Source organism: Narcine bancroftii, chromosome 2 (assembly GCF_036971445.1).
Source record: "Narcine bancroftii isolate sNarBan1 chromosome 2, sNarBan1.hap1, whole genome shotgun sequence".
NCBI lineage: Eukaryota > Metazoa > Chordata > Chondrichthyes > Torpediniformes > Narcinidae > Narcine > Narcine bancroftii.
This window is the reverse complement of record NC_091470.1, coordinates 293,931,926-293,949,447: the sequence shown is the minus strand read 5'-3', so window position 1 is coordinate 293,949,447 and position 17,522 is coordinate 293,931,926. Positions and strand designations below refer to the sequence as shown.

The following is a 17,522-nucleotide window of genomic DNA, read 5'->3' as shown; positions in this document are numbered from 1 at the left end:
ACCACCAAGGCGGCGATGCATGCTGTGCCTGAATCAATCCACTTCTAGGTGGAGAGTAATGCATCAGACTTTGCCCTGGCTGCTATGCTCAACCAGGCTTACAGGCCAGTGGCTTTCTTTTTCTGTACCCTCCAAGGCCCCGAACTTCAGCACTCAGCCATCAAAAAGGAAGCTCAGGCCATAGTGGAAGCTGTGTGCCATTGGAAACGTTACCTGGCTGCAAAACCATTCACCCTGCTGACTGACCATCAAGCAGTGGCCTTTATGTTCAGTAACAAGCACAAGGGAAAAATTAAGAATGACAAAATCCTAAAGTAGAGAATTGAGCTATCCACCTAGAACTTCAAGATCTTGTAATGACCTAGGAAGCCCAACGAGTCTTTTAATGCCCTGTCCCGGAGGACATGTGCTAATGCGCAGTTGGACCACTTCCAAATCCTTCACAACGACCTCTGCCATCGCGGGGTCACCAGGCTCCACCACTTCGTTAGGGCCTGTAACCTCCCTTACTTGGTTGAGAATATCAGGGAGCTGACAGAACTGCTTGGTCTGTGCCGAGTATAAACTCCATTTCTATCAGCCATACAAAACCCACCTCATCAAACCCACCCGCTCCTTCGAGCAGCTGAGTATGGACTTCAAGGGCCTCCTCCTGTCCACCAACAGGAACGTATACTTCCTGAATATCATTGACAATTACTCCCACTTCCCCTTCGCCATCTCCTGCCTGGACATGACCAAGGCCACAGTCATAAAGGCACTGCATAGCATATTTGTTCTGTTTGGATACCCCTGCTATATCCATAACAACTGGGATCCTCGTTTATGAGTGAGGAGCTGCGCCAGTATCTGATGGCCAAGGGCATAGCCACAAGCAGAACCACAGGTTATAACCCCTGGGGGAATGGCCAGATAGAAAGGGAGAACTCCACCATCTGGAAGACACTCCTCTGAACCCTCAGGTCAAAAGGCCTACCCATCTCCTGGTGGCAACACGTCCTCTCTGAGGTGATCCATACCACCAGATTCCTCCTCTGTACCGCTACTAATCCAACACTGTATGAAAGGCTCTTTTCCTTCCCCAGGAAGTCAGCGTCGGGAACCACACTGTCATCCTGGTTGATGACCTCTAGGCTCGTACTGCTCCAGAGGCCTGTCAGATGCCACAAGACTGATCCTCTGGTCAAGAAGGTCCACCTCCTCCACGCAAACCCCCAATATGCTTACATGGAGTACCAGATGGGCAGCAGGATATGGTTTCCATCAGAGTCCTGGTGCATGCAGAAGACCCCTCAAACAACCAATCAACACCCCCTCACGGTAACCCTAGCCAACCGGCCCCACTAATTGCACATGACACAGCACCCCATCCCCAGACCGATCAACTTCACGGTCCTACTAAACACCCCCTCAGCCACTGGAGGTACAGCCCGTCATGCAAGACGCTGCCCAGGAACCAGCAGTTGAATCACAGCAAACCTTACGACAGTTGCAGCAACAGATGAGACCACTGGACAGGCTGAACCTGTAACAAACATTGAATCACATCACCCCACCAGATTTTGTTTCAAAAGAAGGGGTGAATGTGGTGCAACGACTGTATTGTATGAGCTGGCCCACCCCCCTGAACCTGTGACCCCTCCCTCCCAAAATCCCTATAAAGACTGTTATGCCCAAACTCCCCCCTCAGTACCTGGCTTGGAACTGGGCCAGCAACATGTGAGATGTGTTCATGTCTTAAGGTAATTAAAACCACTCTGTCTAATATGGTTGATCATCTTGTCTCATCATCTACATGTTATTCTTGCTCCAAACTATCTTCAATTTACTGCTGTTTTCCCCTTCATCAGCACTAACTCTCTGGTTCTCATCCCCCTGCTAAATTAGTTTAAACCCTTCCTGACAGCTAGATTAAATCTGCCCATCAGGATATTGGTTCCCTTTGGGTTCAGGCATAAGCCATCCTTTTTGTTTTGGTCATACCTTCCCCAAGAGTGATTCCAATCCAAGAATCTGAACCCCTGCCCCCTGCACCACTTTCACAGCCACACATTTATCTCTCTATTCTTGCCCTCACTAGGACGTGGTACAGGCAGCAATCCTAAACTACCACCCTGGAGGACCACCCTTACAGTTTCATTCCTAATTTCCTGTATTCTCCCTTCAGGACCTCCTCATTTATCTTACCTATCTCATTGGTACCAATAGGTTCCAAGACTTCTGGCTGTTTGCTTACTCCCATCAGAATATTCTGAACCTGAATGAAGACATCATGTACCCTGGCATCATCCAGGTGTTTTTAATCAGGCTTGCAGAATCTCTTGCCTGTTCTCTTCACTATAGAATCTCCTATCACTATTGCATGCTTCTTCACCCTCTCCGCTACAGAGCCATGCTCAGTGCCAGAGATCCAATTACTGTGGTCGTCCTCTGTTAAGTTATCCTCCCCACTACTATCCAGAATGATATACAGGTTGCTGAGGGGAACAGCCACAGAGGCACTCTCTACAAACACCCTGTAGCTCCCATCACTTCTTGACTCCCCCTGAGCCATCAGTCATCAAGCTGCAGCTCCACTTCCTGATCACGCTCTTGTAGGAGCTGCACCTCGATGCACCTGTGGGCATCGGGGATTTTTGAAGTCTCCCAGTGACCCCACATCTGACACTCAACACAGAGCACTAACCTTACAGTCATACTGCCTGATCTATTAATACTAATTTTTAAAATTTCATTTTTAAATTTTAGACCTACAGCATGGTAATAGCTCATTTCGGCCAACCTGTCCGTGCCTAGCCCTAACCCAATCAACCTACAGCCCCCGGTATGTTTCGAGCGGTGAGAGAAAACCGGAGCCCCCGGGGAAAACCCATGCAGATACAAGGAGAACTACAAATTCCTTACTGATAGCATGGGATTCAAAGCCTAGTCCCGATCGCTGATGCCATAAAGGCATTGCGTTAACTGCTATGCCAACCATGCCTGCTATCTTAATTGTGGAGTAGATGGGCAGAAGGGCCTGTTGCAATGGTGTATGACAATGACTCTAATGCATTAAACTTTTGGGTGGTTATGCCTGACTTCTCTTATTTTTTAAATTGACTTTCCCACTCTATAACCCTCACCTCTTACTTGTTCTCATTGAAGCACCATATATGCATAGTACCAGATATGCCATGGTAGAGAGTGAGACTATTGTCAGAGAAATTAGTTATAAAGCAAACCTTGAATTCTAAGTTTAATTAAAGATGAAAACTTACTACTATCACGGCAGCAATTCTTTTGGCTACTGTTGGATTGATCTGCCAAACATGAGCAAATCGCCAGCCATAAAGATCGAAGATAACTTTCACACCGTTTTGTTGGGTTTTGACCTCCTTCACAATTAATTCTGATGTGATTAGGCTGACACGAAATACTTCATAGACTGAAAAAACCTTGGGGTCCCAATGTTCTGGAAAAAGAAATGGGCAGTGTTCATATTCTGGCATTTCTTTTATTTCAGCATTACTTGGAAAAGATAAATTTCACAATATTACCTAATAGAACTGTATCAGATTTCCCCATCTATTTCACCTCTACTATTTGTTGACCCGCACCCCCCCCCCACCCCAACCCCGGCACATTAATCATGAAACTACTTCCATTCCCATTATTTACCTACACAGTTTTCACATGATCCGAAGACATCATTACCTTCCAGCATTACTGCGTCAGGTAGGATTATATTGAACTGCAATTGCAGGAATCTACTGAAAATCAGGACAGAACCCTGTCAGGTCAAACTAAGAGACTAAATGGACCCTCTGCTTTAGTGTGACCTCATTCATTTAACTGGGATAAATGATCAGGGTTGTCAAGCAGATTAAAGACTAAAATAAGAAGAACTGTGGGAATATAAATAGAAAATTTGCTAAATAACAGAAAACTGTGCAACGGCAATCATTTCAAGTTGAAGACCTACCCTAGTGTGGCTGACACTTCTGGAATCATTTCCCCCATGCAATGGTCTAATCAACACAGCAGCGCTCATCTTTGCCTTGCCCACAAAAATGTTGTCATAATATGCAAACTTTGACCATGATTTGTAATTCACAGTAAAATAAATAGCAAACCCAGCAACATTAAACATTAATTAGAGAATCCTGACCAGGATTGCAATATGTTGCTGCTTGAATGTCCCTGCTTGTGTTTTCAATAATTAATGTGCTCATTGTTATTAATGAGTCTCACAATGCTTATTGCAGTCATTCAAAATCATGAACAGCAGAGATACCGTAATCCCTGCCTTAACAATGAGCCAGGGTCCCACAGTGGGGAAAAAAGACACCTCTGTGGGAAAAATTGCCGGGCAAGGTATTGTGGCTACACACACTAAAGATTTGTTTCCCTCTCCACTACTTTGCCTCACCTTATGGGAGCCATTTAAACTGTTGTACTCTGACTGCTGAGGAGAGAGTTGTCTCAGGACTATTCATGGCTTCCTGTGATCCCTACCAGCAGAGACACTGCACCAAATTCTGCAGGCAGCTGCATTAGGAACAGAACTAATCACAAATTATATTTTAATGGAGAAATCAGGGTGAAACCTCTCCTCCTCCATAACATTCTGCAGTTAGATTTTTTTCATCCAAATGCGCATAAATACTAAACAATGCATTTTTTAAACACACTAATAAGTTAAATTCCATTTCTAAGCAATACTTTCTGTATATAAAGGTCCATGTTCCCTGGGATTTAAACCACGTTGAGTTGGCATGAATCACAGTAGGAAGCAGGATCCATTGATCACAAGTTTTGCAACTTCAAGAGTACATGTACATTTACGAAAAATGATATTACTTTTTAACCTTTATTACCTTGTAATCTTATTTTTCTTGTTGAGAAAATGTCTGGAAGCTCAACTTAAAGATTGCACATATATTATGTACATCGACATAGAAAAATAAAAATACTTAATGTTGTAACAATTCCAAACACTGCAGCATTATGGTATGTAACTGGTTTGACCAGGAGATGGCATGGGGGGAGAAATACTGCAAGAGAATGTTCATCCTGAAAGCATGCAACACTGTCTGAATGAACTCACCCAACAAAATTTCCAATTAAAATATTGCAATTTTAATGAAAAATATCAATGTGGGTTGCTAATCGTCCTTTTACACTAATTAAACAATGTCTTTGCACAGTCTTCATATGCTGTTGCATTTTACCCCACAAGCATAACTGTTAATAATGGAAGTTAGTTGAACCGAACTTCAGGTAGTTCTTAACAAATATTTTTTATCTTTTTGGACATTTAGCATGTACTCCTAGTTTTCAAGGAATTATAGATTTATGATCGTTGAGTGGTGTCACACCACTCTACTTGGTTCGGCTGTGAGTCGGAGGAGGAGCTTGGAGAGAGTCGGACTGTGAATCAGAGGAGGAGGAGCTTGCTGAAGGTGACAGGGTTAATTAGTCAAGGGGCCAATAAAAGGAGTGAAAGGGGAGGGAGCGGCCAGCGAGGAGTGGCTCAGTGAATGAGTGGAGCAGTGAAGGAGTGATTGGCTTATCAGGCTTCGACGAAAGCAGGCAAGGAGAAAAGGTAAGCTGAGTTATTTGCCTTCATATTCAGAATCATGCCAATAGGGTTAGTGCTCTGTACTGGGTGTCAGATGTGGGAACAATGGGTGACCTCCACCCTCCCAAATGGCCACATCTGCACCAGGTGTACCGTGATGCAGTTACTAAGGGAGCGAATTAGGAATATGGAGTTGCAGATTGATGACCTGCGGCTTGTAAGGGAGAGTGAGGAGTTAATCGACTCAACTTTCAGGGCGGTAAATACTCTAGAACCTGTGTCAGGTAAGTGGGAAACCGTCAGGGGGGAAAGAAAAATGCGAGAAAAATGGAGAGCACACCAGTGACTATCCCACTCAGCAACAGTTATGTTGTGTTGGATTCTGTTGAGGGAGATGACCGGACAGAAGATGGCCACGGGCACCAGGTCAATGGCAATGAGCCTGGCAGAGTGGTGCAAAAGAAAAGGAAAAGGAGAAATGCAGTAGTTATTGGGGACTCCATTGTCAGGGGTACAGACAGGAGGTTCTGTGAGCCAGATAAGTATACCTGCATGGTGTGCTGCCTCCCTGGTGCAAGGGTCCGAGATATCACAAATTGGGTCCAAAATATTCTGAGAGGAGAGGGAGAGCAGCCTGATGTCTTGGTACATGTGGGTACAAACGACTTTGACAAGAAAAGGGAGGAGGTAATGAAAATGGATTACAGTGAGCTGGGACGAAAGCTGAAAGACAGGAACGCTAGGGTGGTGATCTCGGGATTACTACCTGTTCCAAATGCAAATGATGAAAAGAATGTAAGGATAAGGAAAATGAGCGTGTGGCTGAGGTGCTGGTGTACAAGGCAAGGATTTGGCTTCTTGGATCATTGGGATCTCTTTTGGGGAAGGCATGATCTTTACAAGAGGGACGGGTTGCACCTAAATCCAAAACGTGTCAACATTTTGGCAAGTATGTTTGGTACAGCAGTGGGGCAAGGTTTAAACTAATTTGGCAGGGGTATGGGAACCAGAGTGATAGGGAAAAGGGTAGGGAAGATAAAGTAATGGCCAGGAAAAGTAAAATAGGAAAAGTAATGTTGGGAGGAGAAAGTAAAAAATTAGATGGTGCAGTGAGTTTTTGGGTCAATGATAGTCTTAAGAAAATTACAAAGAAAAATAGTGGGCAAAAAAATCAAAAGAAAAGGTTATAGAAGTCACTAGATATTAAAAGGACAAAGAGCATAAGGGCACTATATCTGAATGCCCGCAGTATTAGAAATAAGGTTAGTGAACTTGAGGTGCAAATCGGTACCCATGCCTATGATTTGGTAGCCATCACGGAAACATGGCTACAAGGTGACCCTAAATGGGAATTAAACTTTCAAGGGTATCAGGTGGTGCAAAGAGATAGACAGGATGGTAAGGGAGGTGGAGTTGCACTCTTAATCAAAGATGAGCTCCAGGCAGTAGTGAGGAAGGATATAAGATCTAAAGAGCTTAATGTTGAGTCCATTTGGGTAGAGATAAAGAATAACAAAGGGAAAAAATTATTGGTGGGTGTTATCTATCGCCCACCAAATAACAATAGCTTAGTGGCACAGGAAATAAATAGAGAGATAAGTGAGGCATGTAATAATGATATGGCAGTAGTCATGGGGGACTTTAACTTCCACATATATTGGGAAAATCAAGTTGGTCGTGGGAGTCCAGAAGAGGACTTCATAGAATGCATCCGCGATAGCTTTCTTGAGCAGCATGTTAAGGAACCCACAAGAGAAAATGCTCTCCTGGATCTAGTGTTGTGCAATGAGATAGGTAGAGTAAATGATGTAATAGTTAGAGACCATCTGGGAAATAGCGATCATAGTATGATTAAATTTCTCATTCAGATAGAAGGGGAAATAGATCTAAAACTAATATATTATGCTTAAACAGGGGTGACTACCATAGGATGAGGGAGGAATTGGGCAGAGTGGACTGGGAGCACAGGCTAATTGATGAAACAGTTGAGGAACAGTGGAAGATTTTCAAAGAAATATTTTGTAATGCTCAACAAAAATATATTCCGGTCAGGAAAAAGGGCAGCAAGAGAGGGAAAAATCAACCGTGGTTAACAAAGGAAATAAAGGAGAGTATAAAATTGAAGGCGCAGGTGTTCAAAGCTGCAAAGAGCAGTGGGAACCTGAAAGATTGGGAAAACTTTAAGAGACAACAAGGGGTTACAAAGCGGGTAATAAGAAATGGGAAAAAGGATTATGAAAGTAAATTGGCACAAAATATAAAAACAGAAAACAAAAAATTTTATAAATATATAAAATGGAAGAGGGTGGCCAGAGTTAACATAGGACCCTTGGAGGATGAGAAAGGAAAACTGGTAGCAAAAAATGAGGAAATGGCCAAGGCATTAAACAAATATTTTGTGTCAGTCTTCACGGTGGAAGACACGTCCAGCATGCCCAAGTGCGGAGTTAAGGATGCGAATGTTGGGGAGGGCCTTGATAAAATAGTTGTTACAAAGGAAGTAGTGATGGAGAAACTAATGGGACTAAAGCCAGACAAATTGCCTGGTCCTGATGATATGCATCCAAGGGTTCTGAAGGAAATGGCAGAAGTTATAGTTGATGCATTGGTGGTCATATACCAAATTTCCTTGGATTCTGGGCAGGTCCCGGCAGACTGGAAGACAGCAAATGTCACGCCACTTTTTAAGAAGGGATGTAGGCAGAAGACTGGAAATTATCGGCCAATTAGCTTGACGCCTGTAGTTGGAAAGATGAAATAGTGAAACTTTTGGAACGCAAAGGGTTCAATCAGGCAGACGCAGCATGGTTTTAGAAAGGGAAGATCTTGTTTAACAAACTTGTTAGGTTTCTTTGAGGATATAATGGGTGCAGTGGATAGAGGGGAACAGGTTGATGTTGTATATTTGGATTTCCAGAAAGCATTTGATAAGGTGCCGCACAAGAGACTTATCAGTAAGTTACAGGAAAGTGGAGTCCGGGGAAGTATATTGGCCTGGATTGAAAACTGGTTGTCTGACAGGAGGCAGAGTGTCGGGATAAGAGGGAGTTTTTCAGGTTGGCAGAGAGTGGCAAGTGGGGTGCCGCAGGGGTCGGTGTTAGGCCCACAACTGTTCATCATTTACATTGATGACTTGGAGGAGGGGACAAAATGTAGTGTAGCCAAGTTTGCGGATGACACCAAATTGAGTAGAAGAGCAAATTGTAATGAGGATGTGGAGAGTCTGAAAAGGGTTATAGTTAAGCTGGATGAGTGGGCAAAGGTCTGGCAGATGGAGTACAATGTTAGTAAGTGTGAGGTTATCCACTTTGGCAAGAAAAATAAAAGAGCTGAATATTATTTAAAGGGTGAAAAACTACAGCATGCTGTTGTGCAGAGGGACTTGGGAGTGCTTGTGCATGAATCGCAAAAAGTTAGGTTGCAGGTGCAGCAGGTTATTAAGAAGGCAAATGGAATGTTGGCCTTCATCGCTAGAGGAATTGAATTCAGGAGTAGGGAGGTAATGTTGCAACTGTATAAGGTACTGGTGAGACCGCACCTGGAGTACTGTGTCCAGTTCTGGTCTCCATATTTGAGGAAGGATATACTGGCTTTAGAGACGGTCCAGAGGAGGTTTACTAGTTTGATCCCTGGGATGAAGGGGTTGACTTATGATGAAAGATTAAATCGTCTAGGATTGTATTCGCTCAGTTCAGAAGAATGAGAGGAGATCTTATAGAAACATATAGGATAATGAAGGGTATGGATAGGATAGATGTAGGAAGGTTTTTTGAGCTAGCCGGGAAAACTAAAACGAGAGGACACAGTCTCAAGATTCGGGGGAGTAGATTTAGGACAGAGATGAGGAAAAATTGTTTTTCCCAGAGAGTAGCGAATGTTTGGAATTCTCTAACCAGGGAAGTGGTTGAGGGTGCCTCATTAAACATATTTAAAATTGGTTAGATAAATTTTTACATGATAGAGGAATTAGGGGATATGGGGAGAAGGCAGGTAGGTGGAGTAGGTCATAAATTAGATCAGCCATGATCGTATTGAATGGCAGAGCAGGCTTGATGGGCCATTTTTGGCCTACTCCTGTTCCTACTTCCTATGTTCTATGTTCAATGACCTTGTGCTCAACGTCAGCAAAACCAAGGAAATGATTGTGGAGTTCAGAAGGAATTTAACTGAACACGACCCAGTCTTCATCGAGGGCTCAGTAGTGGAGAGAGTTAAACATAGAAACATAGAAGATAGGAGTAGGTCATTCGACCCTTCGAGCCTGCTCCACCATTCAACGAGATCATGGCTGATCTTAAAGTTCAGTACCCCTTCCCCGCCTTCTCTCCATAACCTTTAATACCCTTATACTGAAGAAATCTATCTAATTCCCTCTTAAATATATTTAATGAACCTGCCTCTACTGCCCTCTGTGGCAATGAATTCCACAGATTCACCACCCTCTGGGTAAAGAAATTCATCCTCATCTTTGTCCTAAATGGTTTGCCTATTATCCTCAAACCATGGCCCCGGGTTCTGGATTTTCCCATCATTGGAAACATCCCATCTGCATCCATTCTGTCCAGTCCTGCCAGAATTTTATATGTCTCGATGAGATCCCCTCTCAGTCTTCTAAACTCCAGCGAGTACAATCCCAATTTGCGCAATCTTTCCTCTTAAGTCATTCCTGCCATTCCAGGTATCAGCCTGGTGAATCGCCTCTGCACTCCCTCCATTGCAAGAACATCCTTCCTTAGATAAGGTGACCAAAACTGCACACAATACTCCAGATGGGGTCTCACCAAGGCCCTGTACAGCTGCAGTAAGGTATCCTTGTTCCTATACTCAAACCCTCTTGATATGAAGGCCAACATACCATTTACCTTTTTAACCACCTGCTGTACCTGCATGCTCGCCTTCAGAGACTGGTGTACAAGTACCCCTAGGTCTCTCTGCACTCCCCATCTCTTAATCTTTTGCCATTCAAATAGTAATCTGCCCTCCGGTTTGTGTTACCAAAGTGGATAACCTCACATTTATCCACATTGTAGTGCATTTGCCATGTATCTGCCCAGTCCCTCAATTTATCCAAATCACACTGGAGCTTCCTGACCCCCTCTTCCGTGCACACAACCCCTCCTAGCTTAGTGTCATCTGCAAATTTGGAGATATTACATCCAATCCCCTCATCCAGATCATCAATATAAATTGTGAACAGCTGGGGTCCCAGTACAGATCCCTGTGGCACCCCACTGGTCACCGCCCGCCACTCAGAAAACGAGCCATTTATCCCAACTCTCTGTCTTCTACCTGCCAGCCAGTTCTTAATCCACATCAATACTTTGCCCCCAATCCCATGAGCCTTGATTTTGGAAGCCAGTCGTTTATGCGGGACCTTATCGAAGGCCTTTTGGAAGTCCAGGTGCACCACATCCACTGGCTCTCCCCCATCTATTTTACCTGTCACCATCTCAAAGAATTCCAATAGATTTGTCAAGCACGATTTACCTTTTGTAAATCCATGTTGACTCTGTCCGATCCCTTCTCTGCTAATCATATGCTCCACTATTACATCCTTAATAATGGATTCCATCATTTTGCCCACTACTGATGTAAGCCTCACCGGCCGCTTTTTCTCTACCCCCTTTTTAAATAGTGGGGTAACATTAGCTACCCTCCAATCCATGGGTACTGATCCTGAGTCTATCGAGTTCTGGAAAATAATTCTTAAAGCATCTGCTATCTGAATGGCCACTTCCTTAAGTACCCTAGGATGTAGATTATCAGGCCCTTGGAATTTATCTGCCTTCAATCCCATCAATTTCCCCAAGACCATGTCCTTAGAGATACTGATTTCTTTCAGTTCCTCCCTTGCATTAGTCTCTATGTTTCCCAACATCCTTGGGAGGTTATTTGTATCCTCTCTTGTAAAAACAGAACTAAAGTAAGAATTTAATTGGTCTGCCATTTCCTTATTCCCCATTATATATTCCCCTGATTCCGACTGCAAAGGACCTACTCTGGATTTCACCAATCTTTTCCTCTTGACATATTTATAAAAGCTTTTGCAGTCGGTTTTTATATTTGCCGCCAGCTTACTTTCGCAATTTATTTTTGCTCTCTTGATTAATCCCTTTTTCCTCCTTTGGTGCATCTTGAACTGCTCCCAGTCTTCAGTTGTGGTATTTTTTTTGGCCAATTGATATGCTCTCTCTTTGGACCTAATGCTGTCTCTAATTTCCCTTGTTATCCACGGTTGATTCACCTTTTTTGGTTTATTTTTATGCCAAACCAGCATAAACGATTTTTGCAATTTCTCCATTAGATCTGTGAATGCTTTCCATTGTCTATCCACAGTCAACTCCCCCATAAACACCACCCAATCAATCTTACTCAACTCCCGACTCATACCATCATAATTCCCTTTATTTAAATTCAGGACCTTAGTCTCGGTTTTAATTTCATCACTCTCCATGTCGAGTGAGAATTCAATCATATTGTGATCGCTCCTACCCAAAGGGCCTCGTACAACAAGATTGTTGATTAGCCCCTTATCATTGCGTAATACCCAATCTAAAATGGCCTGCTCCCGAGTTGGTTCCTCGACATATTGGTCTAGATAACCGTCCCGTAAACATTCAAGGAATTCCTCCTCCTCAGTATTTTTACTAATTTGGCTAGTCCAATCTATATGTAAATTAAAGTCTCCCATGATGACAGCTGTTCCCTTATTGCACGCTTTTCTAATTTCTCTTTTAATGCCTTCCTTCACCTCTACACTACTATTTGGAGGCCTATATACCACCCCCACTTACGTTTTCCGCCCCTTGCTATTCCTCAGTTCTACCCATATAGATTCCGCATCTTCCGAGTTGATATCCTTTCTGTCAATCGTGTCAGTCCCTTCTCTCACCATCAATACTACCCCAACCCCTTTTCTTTCTTGCCGATCCCTCCTAAATATCGTATACCCCGGGATGTTAAGTTCCCAGGCTTGCCCACCTTGCAGCCATGTTTCTGTAATCCCAATCAAATCATATTTGTTTATCTCAATTTCCACAGCTAATTCATCTACCTTGTTCCGAATGCTTCTGGCATTAAGATATAAAGCCTTCAGATTTGATTTTTTCACCCTCCTTGCTCTTTCTGATTTTTTACTTTTGCTGCCTAACCTAACTTTTCCTGTTTTATCTTTTCTGTCTTTTGCCCTGTCATACAGGTAAGAACTTGAAATTCCTGGGTGACATCTCCTAGGTCTGTTTCGGAGCCTCTACGTTGATGCAATCACGAAGAAGGCTTGCCAACGGCTACACTTTGAGATATTTGAGGAGATTCGGTATATCACTGAAGACTCTCAAAAACTTCTACAGGTGTACAGTGGAGAGCAATCCGATTGGTTGCATCACTCTCAGGTATGGAGGCACTAACTCTCAGGACAAGAATAAACTCCAGAGGGTTGTTAACTCGGCCTGCGACATCAGAGGCACCAAAATTCACTCCATTGAGGACATCTACATGAGGTGGTGACTTAAAAAAAACAGCGTCTATCCTCAAAGACTCCAACCACCCAAGCCATGTCCTCTTCTCTCTGCTACCATCCGGGGAGGGTGGGGGGGGGTGAGGTTAAGTATCAGTTCAGGAGCCTAAAGCACTCAATGTCACAAGGACAGCTTCTTTCCTGATGCCATCAGATTCCTAAATAATTAATGAACCAAAGACACTGCCTTACTTTTTGTGCACTTATTTTAAAAAAAATATTTATTCTTGTAAGAAAACACTGCCTTAAAACACTGAATTTCGTGACTTGTTCATGACAATAAATTCTGATTCTGCTACTCATGTGCAGTACAATGAACTACTTTATCAACAATAAAAGAAAGATTTGGAAGGTCTAGTACTTACCAACTTTATATATCAAAACTCTGCTCCCACTGGAATCACGAGACCTCAAAACCCCATGGTAACCAGCATTTAGGAGACCAATGATAGATAAAGGCCGCAGGTCTGCAATGATCTCAGGGCATTCAGCTCTCCATTTATTGTAATTTGACAGTAACTGTGAAGTGAATATAAATAGGTATTTTTTCAGCAATAAGATAGGAATCTTTACTCCTTCAATAATGGAAAAGTAATGCCAAATACCTCCTATTATTTATAAAATCATAGCATTATCTTGTCATTTCCAGAAATCATCATTCTTTTTGCACAAACCTAAACAACACACACAAATGTTCAAAGGGCACCATAAATCTCAGTGCACTGCACAAATAAATTTCAAGCAAACGTAAATCAGTACTTGGTGCATACATACGCAATTCTGTAAATTTCATTTATATGCTTCATAGGCATACTACATGTACCTATGCAATTTGCTAATGAACACACATGTATGTAATCCACCAGTGGCACAAACTACAAACACAGCTGTGGTCATCTAAAATGCCACACCAGTCAATGGCTTTACCTTTTAACTATATTTCTTTCCGGGTACAATGTGTGAAAGATTGTTATATTTTAAATATAACAATAAAATATAAATATTTTATATGTTTTAAAGGAGATAAATTGTGGCAGCTTTTTTTAGTGTAGGTCACATACAAACTTCAAAACAAATCCTATTGAAAATGCGAGAGCTTGGTTCAAGCTAGATAGTCCAGGCCCTGGTACCTTTGCAAAAACTTTGAAGAATGCCTATAAGGACTTCACAAGTAGGTGTTAATTGGACATGCTGTGGAGTAATGGATTATTGTTTTGAAAAACAACAGATGAATGAACTCAGAAGATTGGGTCTGGTGCCACAGTCTGAATGAAGTTTGATGTTTTAAGAGAGTCAAGTTGTTTAGAGAGAGAGAGAGAGAGAGAGAGAGAGAGAGAGAGAGAGAGAGAGAGAGAGAGAGAGAGAGAGAATTCAGTTCTGCAGTTTTACAGTCAGCAGCAGCAGCTGGGACTGGAACAGGGCAAGCTGGCAAGCTTATGGAAAACCCCATTTTGGAAGATGGGTTGAGAGTACTTAGTTTACCCTGGTCAAAGCCCTTGTGGTTCATACAAGAGAAGAGGACTGGCTGTTTAATGTTTCACTTGAAATAAGGGAAACAAGAAGGAACTCCGTGGTGACCTGAAAGAAAGGGGTTACCATCTGGAAAACCCTGATAGGGCAAGTTTTTTAGCAAGACACTGAAGTGGCTGATCGGAACGAATCAGTTTGTGTCCAACAAGCAACAAATCTCTCTCTCTGAAAACTGACAAGGACCTTCCTGAGCGGTAACCTTTCAAGCACCAAAGCATAGTATAAGAATTGCCTGTAACCAGTGAACTTGGAGTGAGAAGTGAGATTGGATTGTGAATCAATGAACTTTTCTGAACTTATACACATTACTTACATGTGCACTTAGAATTAGACGGGGGTTAAGTTAATATTAATAAGTTAGAGTTTGATCCTGTTTTCATGTTTAAGGATCATTAAAATGCAACTTTTGTTGAAGTAACTATTTGTCTTGGTGAATTTCTATTACTGCTGGGTTTTGGGGTCCTCTGGGCTCATAACAAATGTAATATAAATTTGTTAAATCTTACATACATGACATCACAAACAACCCTGAATTTCTTTTTCCTGTTGGCTACGCAGAATTTCAACTTATTGAAAGTGTAAAAAACTGTAGTCAAGATACATATACAAGAGAAATGTAATCAAAGTAAGATGTAAACAATCTGACTGCAATACAAAAAATAATTATTCAATAATAAATAATATGCAAAGTAAAAGTCCTTAAATGTGTGTCTGAGTGAGTTCATTATTTAAGTCTGATGATGGAAGGGTAGAAACTGTTTACGAACCTCAAGTCTTGTGCCACCTTTACCTGTTTACTGATATTTCCTAATCTTTCCTGATGACTCTTTCTCCCATATATTGTTACTTTGCACTTTGGTAACTATAATGGGATCTCATAATCACTTTAGCCACCTGGACTGCAATCATCAAAGCTTAGTCTTGTATTATGTACCTGGCTGTCCCCGGTGCACAGTTTCTCCAAATTATCTTTTTTTTCTGTTTTGGGGATGGGGGTGATCCCATTCATAGTACTATAAAGCTACTGATTGCCACAGATAACTTTCCACACTGATATTAAGCAGATGTCAACCTTGATCTGACATCACACAAGCTTTTACCTTCTGCTGAACAAGTCTTTTTTTCCTGTTGTATCCAATTCTCTGATTTAATTACTTCTTTTCTCATTTCTCACAAGTTGTCTGCAGGGTTGATGCCTGAAGGGTTAAAGGGTTAACCACCACTATCCTGGTACCAAAGAGGGTGATGGTATCAGGCCTCAATGACTACTATTCCATAGCACAGACCTGCACCATTATGACATTTTTTTTAAGCATCAGGTGATGGAATACATCAAAGCGGACCTCCCAGAGATGATGCCCCATTTCAATTCTCCTTTGAAAGAAACCGTTACCCTGATGATGGCATAGACTTGTCCCACACTGTCCTGACCCACCTGGGGAATGACACCTTGTACACCAGACTGCTATTCAACTACTTCAGCTTGGGGTTTAATATTATGACTCCCCAGAGGCTGGTGGAGAAGCTGTGTTTGCTGGGACTCAACACCCCGCTTTGTAATCAGATCCTGGCCTTCCTAATGGAAAGACCACTATCTGTCCTGGTTGGTAGCAGAATAACGAGCACAGGTGCACCACAGGTTGTGTGCTCAGCCTGCAAGAAGAGATGGAAAATCTCATGATATGGTGAGAGAATACTAACCCAAACATTAATATGGACAAGATGAAGGAGATGATCGTGGACTTCAGGAAATCCAAGAACAACCACCCTCCCCTACACATCAACAACTCAGTAGTGGAGGGAGTAGAGAGCACCAAGTTCCTTGAGTCTACTTAGCAAGTGAGCCATCATGGACACACTTGTTAGGAAGACACAACAGCAACTGCACTTCCTGAGAAGACTAAAGGGGGCAAGGCTATCAACCTTCTCCAGGAGCTCTACTGAGAGCATTCTGGTCATCTGCATCACAGTTGATGTTCGATCTGGTACGGTTGCCGTAGAGAATTAGAACAGAGGTCAATCCAGACGACCACAAAAGTGCCACAGAGGATTACTGGGGTTTCTCTCCTCCCCATCAACATGGTCTACTGTGATCATTTTCTGAAGAGGGTATGCAGATTCATTGAGGACACCTACCACCCCACACACAGCATCTTTCAGCTACTATTAGGAGAGAGATACAGCAGTATCAAAGGCAGCACCATCAGACTGAAAAATAACGTTTTCCTGCAGGCAGTGAGAATACTGAGCAACCAAAGGAACTGCTTCCTCTAACCATTTGAGACTAATATTCACCAAGCAATATTTATTTATTTTTATGAATGCAGATTTGTCCTGTGAATGTTATTGTTATGTCTGGTTGCGTGCCTGCATGTTTTGCATTGAGGACCAGAGAAAGCTGTTTCATCGGGTTGCACGTGCATTCAGATAATAATGAACTTGAACTTCTGTCTGCAGCAAGGAAAACAGAGTTGCCATGCTCATGGCCTGGCACCCCTAACAAGAAGGGAAAGGGAAGCAAAGAAGACTCCTTTCAGAGATACTGAGTGTCTGTAGATTCACCGCCAGCAATCCCGCAACCTCTGCAGCTACACAGACTCCTGTTCAATTTATTGGCAGCCTGTGCTCCTGGTCCAAACTTCTGATACAATCAGGAAGCCCTCGGTGCCTGAGGCCCTTCTTGCCCTCAGCACCCTCTCAAAAACTGGTTCGCATATTTAATTCCCCTGAGCCAGTTGCCAGCAGCCCAAGGACAATCTGAGCCCTTCATACGCAAATCACCAACAGCCTGTGTGGGTCCTTCAGTGGCTGAGCTGCTGTGGTCATCTCCTATGCTTCTTTTTCTCAAGGAGGGGGAAAGGGTTGAGGATGTTCTCCCCATTTCTAGTGCCATGTGCTGGTTCACTGCTACCC

At 42.8% G+C, this 17,522-nt stretch overlaps 1 protein-coding gene across 2 annotated transcripts in view; it reads right to left on the bottom strand.

The window, feature by feature from the left end:
- ttpa (tocopherol (alpha) transfer protein) overlaps positions 1-17,522 on the bottom strand; it is a 61,469-nt gene that overhangs the window by 19,926 nt on the left and 24,021 nt on the right. For both annotated transcript variants that reach the window (XM_069921400.1, XM_069921401.1), the window contains exons 2-3: positions 13,445-13,598; positions 3,261-3,454 (exon numbers count right to left, since the gene is read on the bottom strand). In XM_069921400.1, coding sequence (XP_069777501.1) covers positions 3,261-3,454; positions 13,445-13,598 — 348 coding nt within the window. The remainder of the gene's footprint in view (positions 1-3,260; positions 3,455-13,444; positions 13,599-17,522) is intronic.